General features: G+C 38.8%; 1 protein-coding gene across 3 annotated transcripts in view; it reads right to left on the bottom strand.

Moving 5' to 3' along the window:
- Positions 1 to 6,569, bottom strand: part of LOC127625713 (inter-alpha-trypsin inhibitor heavy chain H3-like) — a 53,576-nt gene extending 47,007 nt beyond the window's left edge. For all 3 annotated transcript variants that reach the window (XM_052101069.1, XM_052101068.1, XM_052101067.1), the window contains exons 1-6: positions 6,424 to 6,569; positions 5,885 to 6,048; positions 5,172 to 5,276; positions 4,910 to 5,072; positions 4,631 to 4,741; positions 4,409 to 4,531 (exon numbers count right to left, since the gene is read on the bottom strand). In XM_052101069.1, coding sequence (XP_051957029.1) covers positions 4,409 to 4,531; positions 4,631 to 4,741; positions 4,910 to 5,072; positions 5,172 to 5,276; positions 5,885 to 6,048; positions 6,424 to 6,501 — 744 coding nt within the window. In that variant the 5' untranslated portion in view covers positions 6,502 to 6,569. The remainder of the gene's footprint in view (positions 1 to 4,408; positions 4,532 to 4,630; positions 4,742 to 4,909; positions 5,073 to 5,171; positions 5,277 to 5,884; positions 6,049 to 6,423) is intronic.
- Between the last annotated feature and the right edge of the window lie 3,479 nt (positions 6,570 to 10,048).

Here is a 10,048-nt window from a genome sequence, read left to right on the forward strand (position 1 = left end):
ATATTTTCTTCAAGGATTTTTATGAAAATCTATACAAAACTTCCACCCAGGAAAATGTGTGCTAAAACAATTTAGCAAAATACAACTACCTAAAACTGATGACTAAGATAATGTACTATTGAATTCAGACATAACTGAGAATGAGGTACTTGGAGCTATAAATGCTTTGGAAAAAACAAGGCCCAAGGGCCAGACGGCTTTCCAATTGAGTACTTGAGTACTTTAAGGCGTTTTCAAATATTGTTGTTATTAGCTCCACTAACAAACATGATTAAAGAATCACTTGAGAGAGGCTCACTTCCACACCCTCTGGAGCAGGCAACAATAATATTACTTCTTAAGCCGGGGAAGAACAGGCGGAAATATTGGTCTTATAGGCCATTAAGTCTCCTTAATGCTGATTATAAAGTTTTGACCAAATAATTTGCCCTAAGACTAGAAACTAGTCTATACCCAAAGTAATACACCCAGATCAGACAGATTTGTTAAGAATAGACAAGGCTCCAATAATGTTAGAAGACTTCTACATATAATTGATATTGCGCAGAAGTAGAAATAATTTATTTTTATTCTGTCTATGGATGCTGAAAAGGCTTTTGACAGAAATTAATTTCCTTTTCGCAACCCTAGAAGCCATGAGCTTTGGATTTAAGTCCATTGGATAAAAACTATTTTTAACTACCCTAAAGCATAAATATTTGCCAATGGTGTTATGTCAAGCACTTTCACACTATCTAGAGGCTGTAGACAAGGCTGTCCAATATCCCACTTATTATTTGCCCTTGCTAATTAACCTCTCGTAATTGCAATAAGGACCCATACTGTAAAAAAGGAATTCAATTTGACACTATAGAACACAAATTATCCCTTTATGCTGATGACCTGTTAATATACCTGACCAATCGACAATCCTCTATACCCCCCTTACTGCATGTATTTAAGAAATATAGTAAAATCTCTGGCTATAAATTGAATTATGACAAGAGCGAAGCCCTCCCTATTAATATACCGAATCATATATTCAAACCATTTAAACTGTGCCCCAGAGGTTTTAAATATTTAGGTATCCATATTGGTTTAACACATGATGACATGTTCCAGATAAATTATTCCTTACTTTTTTTTATGAGGATATGCATAAATGGAAAGAACTACCCTTATCACTAATTGGTATAAATCAACATTATAAAAATGAACATTTTACCTAAACATTTGTATAAATTTCAGTGTCTTCCCTTGAACATTCCCATGTCTTACTTTAAATAACTAAATAAGGTGCTTTCTTGTTTGTGTAAAGGTAAAAACCCCAGAGTAACAATTCTTAAACTCCAAGCACCATATAATATAGGTGGACTGAATCTTCCAAATTTTAGACATTATTATTTAGCTTCACAACTTTGCACTATATGGGTCTGTTTGAATCCTGATAAGATTAATACTAGCTGAAAAGTAATAGAACAGTGGGACATGACTTCCATCCCATTAAAGGTCATTCCTTTTTTGGGGCCCAAAAGAAGTTTATCTAAATACACCAACAATCTGATAATCCTTCATACATTCTCTGCTTGGGTGGAATCACATCAACTACTTGGTCTTAGTTTTACTCCACTCAGACCCCCCCCACCACCCCCCTTAGGAAAACCCCATTACACCTGCATGTATTGCTGATAGTTTCCTAAAAGCATGGACTAGTAAAGGTATAAATATGCTTAAGGACTTGTATACTAGCAATTCTTTAATGAGCTTTGAGTTGCTATCCCAGAAATATACAATTCCAAAACATAATTTCTTTAAATATATGCCACAGACACTGGGTAAAAGAGATCACTCCCCAGACATTCCCTAACATTACAAACCTATCACCTCTTGAAAAATGTTTGTTTAACAAGATGGTGTCATCTCCAAGAGGTATTGCTTCTGTAGGATACAGCACATTAACAGATAATATTAAGCCATTTGACAACATAGAATTGAGACAAAGGTGAGAGGGAGATCTTGACTGTACAAATGACCCTGTAGAGTGGGAGTGTGTTATGGAAAGAATGCAAACTATGTTAATATCTACCAAACATAGACAAATCCAATGTAATATTCTGCATAGAACATATTACACTCATCAAAAACTTCACATGTTAAATACTGATATTTCATCAAATTGTCAAAGATGTAAAACATATGCATTTGAATTGCCCTGTTTTAAATGACTTTTGGAAATAGATATAGATATTCCCATTCTTAATGATCCTAGAATTTGTAGAAGGGTGTTCTCCACGAACTCGTCAGCTCATCATACAAAGGAAGCGGTGTGCAGACCCGAGGAACCAATCATCCAGCCGCAAAGGCTGAGGGGAGGACGGAGGGTTCCAATCCAGCCCCACGCTGACGACGGCCCGGGCAAGCATGTCGGACATCTGGGCGTCAGCCTCAGTCTGGGCATACTGGCCCGAAGGTGGCAGCCCAGTCGAGTCATCCACTCAGGGGGCTCAAGAGGATTGGCAGGCTGGCCGTGAGGTGAGCCGCCATTGCCTCGAGCACAGACGGAAGTCAACGAGCTTGTCGGGGGGGCAGGTGGTTCGCGGGGACGTACCCGTGAAACCGCGCCCACTGCCATCCCCAAATCTCCTCCATCGCCAGCCGGGTCGTCCTCAATCCTGTGGGAAGAAGGAGCGACGCGGGGGGCGGCTGGAGTGGCGTTCCTTCTGAGGAAGGAAAGCCGTGACCACAACGTTACCATGGTCATGTTCTCGCTGTGAGAACATGAGCCATCCACAAACGCTGCCTTGGTGTGATCACTGCCCAGACACGAGACAGCGCCTGTGGCCGTCAGGAGTGGAGAGCACTCTACCGCATCCAGGAACTACACAGGGGCGGAAGGGCATCTTTATAAAGACGCGTCCTGAAAAGGACGTTCAACGCCAGCTGTGTATATGCTCTTTTAGTGAAATAAACTCTTTAACGCTGTCAAAGAGCCCAGGGGCAAAGCTGCACTGCCGAGCAGAGAAGGAGAAAGCCGCTGATATGATCAAACAGCAATCGCTCAGAGATGGGAGGAACAGTTTGTGACTCGCAGCTCGCTGCTTACACAACCTGTCAGCTCCGAAGAAAATTTCTGAATGAAACGGATGCATTTCCCTCCATTTATACCCGTATGTCCGGGGGCGGGACATGCAAATTCTGTCTGCCAATTTCTCATTGATCAGAGATGGAAAAGGCTCTCAAGAGAGACCCCTAGAGTCGCTTCTTCGACACAACATCGAAGTGAGCGACAGACAGGGAACTAATGATTAGTACAGATAATTAATTAAAAAAAAAATTTAGCTGTTGCGTTTTTTTTTTTCTTTTTGGTTTTTGTGAAAGAAAAGAAAAACAATTGTTGTAATTTTATGTATAAATGTTTCTTTCTGTATCATAATTGAAAATAAAGCTATGTATATATATATATACAGTATATATATATATATAAAAATATTTGTAAACGTTACTCACAAGTCAGTGAACTTTCAGCACGTTGAAGCTGAATCATGCACTGATTACTTTGGAGTCGTTTCTTAATCAATAAAACAGTGACAGAATGACAGACAGGCTACTTCAGAGAACAAAAATAGAGCTTGAAGTAGAATATTTACCTTCAATCAACTGAAATGAACACTGCATCTTTTCGTTTGAAAGTATAGGAAAAAGTCTATTAAATGTAATCACTGCTAGTGTAGCTTTTGAAGGACTATTGATGACATTTCCACCCTAAAGAGTATCAAACCAGAACATGAAAAAGTAGCATGATATTACCATGTCATGAAATTGCATGCTGTGGTAGTACTATGTTATTCTTTGAAGTACCTTGGAGTACCATGAAAATATAGTTTATGACCAATGCATTTATCAAAGTACCGCAATATTACAATACCATCACTGTACCATGGTAAACCCACAGGAGGCAACGTTTTTGAAAGGGGATTTTGAGATGGTTGAATAGTACCATGAATAACCAACACACAGAAACTGGCAACATTATTTATGTTGTTGTACCAATTTTGAGATGTTTTTGTCTTCTAATAAATAATAATTTGATCAAATTGCAGCTGATTATTTTTTGTATTTATATGTATAAATAATATGAACCATGTCTAACATGTTATTGATCTCAAAATGCAAAAACTGGTAGTATACTTGAGATGCTGGCACTGCAATAATGGGTTAGTTAGACAAGAAAGTTTTACTTTACATTCTAATTTTAATCATAATATATGGTTTAATATTTATTCCCCCCATTTTATGTCATTGCCCCACTATTCTTAACAGTCTATATCTTGGCCTGTTTCAGAAACTCTCAGCATTTGTCTGTCTAAATAGTCTATTTTGATAACACAAATTTTACTTTGGATCTGATGGACTTTTCGGAAAAACTCACCATTATTTCCCCTTGTGGATTTCGTCTTTCAACATCGTATGTTATGAGCAGGTCTCCATTCAGCCCATTTTCACCACAACATTTTGTCTGCTGATCTCGAGTGGGGTAGAAGGACACCCATACCTGAAATTGACAGTTTGGTCATCTGATAAATTAGTTTGAAGTAAAATGAGAACATCTAAACTGCATTTTTGTAATCCACTCCTCAGTTGAAGATCTTACATCTTCATCTGCTCTGGTTGTTTTGATGGCATTGGCCAGGTCATTGGTACTCAGATCTCCTTTCACCTCAAAGAAAGAAATTCCTGGTTTCTCATGGATGTGTACATCAATCTAACATAAAAAAAACAAAACAAAAAAAATCTGATTTAAATATAGATTTATTTAAGCTTATGTAAGTATATAAGCGTAAATAAATGTACACATTTTTAACCCTGTATTTTAACCATGCATCTATCAATCTTATATTATCATCTGATTCCTCTTTGTTTCTTCTCCGACCTTGAAGTCTGCCACTGGCTGCATCGGGTGGGCATTAACGAGTAGCTCGTATTTGCCAAGACGACGCTTTAGCAGTTCCTCATAGGTCAACTCAAAGGTCACTTTACTGAGAGCAGCCACTGTAACTGATGTTTTAAAGTCTTCTAAAGTCCTTCCAACAGATCTGAAACAGAAATTGAGCCCATTTCATAAATAACTTTGCTATATTGTTAGAATGGAAGTATTCTATTCTAAGTGTACACATTTTTTAAATGTTCAGTACTTGATCAGTCCAGCACTTTGTCCTCGTGATACTGCTTGAGTGTACTGCTGCTTAGCTGCATCTTTTTCCTTAACAACCCCGTCATATGTCTTGCCCTCTATGGTCCTACAGAGAAAGACAATCACCAGCAGTGAGATATACTGCATACCGAGGCTACTGGTAAATTTGATAAAGATGAGATCACAATTTATGTACAATTAATGCTGAAAACCAGTTAATTCCAAAGTGTTCAAATACTTTTTCTTGCCACTGTAAGTTAAGTATACCAGGTTTCACCAGGTAATTTTATTTACTGACCCCTGGTCACTCAACAATTTTTAAAAATTAGCCCACGATTTATGTATTTTGAAAATCCCTTTGCTAGAGTGTGCTGAGTGGTTGTCATAACATTACTTTGTGTTGCTATAGTATTCTTGGTGGTTTCAAGGTTTTTCTGGGTGGTCGCTAAGTGGTTACCCACTGACCCAAATTAAAAGAGCCCACTCAATGGTTTCTATGATATTCTGGTCCTGAGAAATGGCAAGGGTCCTAATACAGTGTACTGTAAATCTATGGGATTATTTTTGGCATTTTATTGCCAATTTATTACTCTTAAGCGCATCCCAGTGTGTGAGTATGTGAGTTATTATTGAATATGTAAATATGTATTATTGAAAATGGCTTCTTTCTCTTCCTGTATCTCTTAGTGTGTAACACCGTTCATATGTACCCACATTCTGAATTTGCTGATAAAGGCATTCTTGGGTATCTTGACCTCAAAATGGACCTCTTGTGATTCGTTCAGTGTGTTCACCACACGGCTTGTGATGACTGTGGTGGCATAGCGGCTGGTCACAGTAGTGTTAATGTGGAAGCTGTAAATATCCACGTTTTGTTTCTGTGTTGAGAAATCAAAAGTAAATGTTATGCTCATAAAGCAGAGAATGATTGGCTAGTGCATATTTACTTTTAGCGTGGGATTGCTCAAATATTTACTGCTCCAAATAACACAAAGAAAAGGTCTTTGGTCTAAAGGGCAACTACAATTTTATGGTTACATCTAGTGAGCAACAGAATGTTCAAATTTGATTCAGATTGCATTTTCCGGTCAACAATTGCATAACACAGTAAACATTTTCAAACATTTTCAGCAATGTATCTGGTACATATGCACTTTCATTACAACACTGTTAATTTAGCTTTTTTTTTTTTTCTTAAGAATTTTGACTCACATCCTCACAATTCACATCTTAAAGTGATCTTTTACCCTCACCTTCTTAACAGAAGCTGAAGTGGCAATGATGACAAAGACGCCCAAGAAAATCAGTCTGATTGCAGTTCGATCCATCATGAACTGCTCAGGAAGAAACTTCAAAACACATACTGCCTTTATACTCTTTTCCACACAGTGCTATTGGCTATTTTTGACAGGATGCTGAAACCACCCCTTTTGCTATTTGTTTTTGTGAAATGAACCTCACATAAGGCGGAGTTTTGCAGTCACATTTTTATCATTTACAAAGGCAATTTTCTGTCTAGTAGCAATAAAGACCGATTATATCATCATTAATGCAAAAAACACAGTAATTATGTAATAATTTCAACTACATTATGAAATGTACAGTATAATACTATAAATATATACAGATATTAATACAAATGCAATTGAGCTCAGATTAATAGTATATGTACTGTATGTCAATGACTAAAATTATTAATTCATTATTAAAATGAGTGAGTGATGACATCCCGCTCTAACATTTTGGTGCACACTCAACCTTACGTGCAGGAGTCATCAAGCCAAATGAGACCGAGAACTAGCTAGCTGTGATCTGATTAAATTCAGCATAAGCAAAACTTTACTATTCTGTCCCATTTGTAGTGAATCTCAGTTTTAAAATTTTCTATTTTGATGGATATTTTGTGAATTTGGGGTTGAAATCTACATTTGTAAATACGCATTCGGTGAGTTCAAATGTTTGCCCTCCAAAACACACAGAGCTACAAACCAGCTAGCACTATCACTAAGGAAATAGTTTTATGATTACACTTTGACTGTCATTGATGTATTTGGGTTTAGTAAAATGTGATGTATCACATGTTAAATTTAGTGTTTCATGCACTCACTTATGGTGTACATAAGTTCCCTTTCAAGTCAGTCACTTCGACGCTGCTTCAGTAGCTGAAGCTATGGGGACTATACTCCAAGCAGAAATAAAGCAGACTTGACATATTAGTCTGTAATTACAATGAAGCGTTTTCTGAGACCACCAAATTAGAATCCTTCAGTTTCAGGGTTCAAACCTTTTTTTGTGATTAAATTTTTTTATTGATTTATATATTAAAATAAAAAAAGAAAAACATTTAAAAACAGAATCAATACTTAACCCTCACTGAATCTGAATTATCATGGAGTAATACACTGATGCCTCATGACCTTTTCCAAAAGCAGTAATCATCCAGAGTGTCTGCCGCTTTAGGGGGGCACAGCTGTAAATACCTAACAAACTGAGATATCGGAATTCCAAAATGTTGAACCAAATTTTCAAAGGATCTCAACACTCCACTCTCATATACACTCACCTAAAGGATTATTAGGAACACCATACTAATACTGTGTTTGACCCCCTTTCGCCTTCAGAACTGCCTTAATTCTACATGGCATTGATTCAACAAGGTGCTTAAAGCATTCTTTAGAAATGTTGGCCCATATTGATAGGATAGCATCTTGCAGTTGATGGAGATTTGTGGGATGCACATCCAGGGCACGAAGCTCCCGTTCCACCACATCCCAAAGATGCTCTATTGGGTTGAGATCTGGTGACTGTGGGGGCCATTTTAGTACAGTGAACTCATTGTCATGTTCAAGAAACCAATTTGAAATGATTTGAGCTTTGTGACATGGTGCATTATCCTGCTGGAAGTAGCCATCAGAGGATGGGTACATGGTGGCCATAAAGGGATGGACATGGTCAGAAACAATGCTCAGGTAGGCCGTGGCATTTAAACAATACCCAATTGGCACTAAGGGGCCTAAACTGTGCCAAGAAAACATCCCCCACACCATTACACCACCACCACCAGCCTGCACAGTGGTAACAAGGCATGATGGATCCATGTTCTCATTCTGTTTACACCAAATTCTGACTCTACCATCTGAATGTCTCAACAGAAATCGAGACTCATCAGACCAGGCAACATTTTTCCAGTCTTCAACTGTCCAATTTTGGTGAGCTCTTGCAAATTGTAGCCTCTTTTTCCTATTTGTAGTGGAGATGAGTGGTACCCGGTGGGGTCTTCTGCTGTTGTAGCCCATCCGCCTCAAGGTTGTGCGTGTTGTGGCTTCACAAATGCTTTGCTGCATACCTCGGTTGTAACGAGTGGTTATTTCAGGCAAAGTTGCTCTTCTAACAGCTTGAATCAGTCGGCCCATTCTCCTCTGACCTCTAGCATCAGCAGGGCATTTTCGCCCACAGGACTGCCGCATACTGGATGTTTTTCCCTTTTCACACCATTCTTTGTAAACCCTAGAAATGGTTGTGCGTGAAAATCCCAGTAACTGAGCAGATTGTGAAATACTCAGACCGGCCCGTCTGGCACCAACAACCATGCCACGCTCAAAATTGCTTAAATCACCTTTCTTTCCCATTCTGACATTCAGTTTGGAGTTCAGGAGATTGTCTTGACCAGGACCACACCCCTAAATGCATTGAAGCAACTGCCATGTGATTGGTTGATTAGATAATTGCATTAATGACAAATTGAACAGGTGTTCCTAATAATCCTTTAGGTGAGTGTACACAATCCACTCTGACCAGCAGATAGGGGACTTATTAATACATAATTTGGGTTTCAGCCATATGCTCGAGGCAACATTTAAATAAATGTCTGAATTAAACACTCTGGACACTTTTGTCCATTCCAAGTGCAAATTCGAGATAACATGTTGTAACTTAACTTCTCTGGTTAGTTTGATAGAAAGGCTTTGCCATGGTGAAATACAAAACCAGGGAGAGGGTCTCTCAGGTGGAAGCGACCAATGAGCCAAGTGACTGAGACCAAATGCATAATAATAAAACAATATCTTGGGTAGGCGTAGCCAATCTTTGTCAATCAACCAAGGACTTCACCATGCTATCAAATTGCTTGACATAAGAGAGGGGTACATCTGTAGCAGGTAGTTGAATTTTGGAATACAATTCATTTTAATAACATTAACCTTCCCAATCACCAATAAATGTAATGAAGCCCCTGCCCACATCACCTTATCATGTTTAGATGTGTTTTGGTTCATGTCTTGATTCCATGTCTTTTATTTTGAAAAGTTTAGTTCCTGTTCATGTCATGTGTTACACTAGTCATGTGATGTCCTGTTTTTCCCTCCATCCATGTTCACATGTCTTGTTTTCATTGGTTTATTGTTTCATTATGTTATTATCAGTTCTAGTTATTTCATTGGTTCATGGTCATTGTCTTGCTATCTTGTTTATTAGTTCAGTCTTTTGCTTGGTTATCTTGTTCATGTGTTCTCCCAAGTCTGCCTATATTCACAACAACTGAGGTCGTTTCCGCGTCTCTGCTGATGTTCACAACCACGGAGATCGTTTGCAAGTCTCTGCCCATGTTTAAGATCCCGGAGGTCATTTCCAAGTCTCTGCCCATAGTCATGTTCACGACTATGGAGGTTGTTTCCGAGTCTCAGTCCTTGCTGCCGACCACAGAGGTCATTCCAGAGTCTCTGCCTACGCCAGAGTCAGCTCCAGGTCATGCTACAGCCACGCCAGAGTCAGCTCCAGGCCATGTCACAGCCACGCCAGAGTCATCTCCAGGCCATGCCACGGCCACGCCATATTCAGCTCCAGGCCATGCCACGCCAGAGTCAGCTCCAGGCCATGTCA

The sequence above is a fragment of the Xyrauchen texanus genome, chromosome 32 (assembly GCF_025860055.1).
Source record: "Xyrauchen texanus isolate HMW12.3.18 chromosome 32, RBS_HiC_50CHRs, whole genome shotgun sequence".
NCBI classification, from domain to species: domain Eukaryota; kingdom Metazoa; phylum Chordata; class Actinopteri; order Cypriniformes; family Catostomidae; genus Xyrauchen; species Xyrauchen texanus.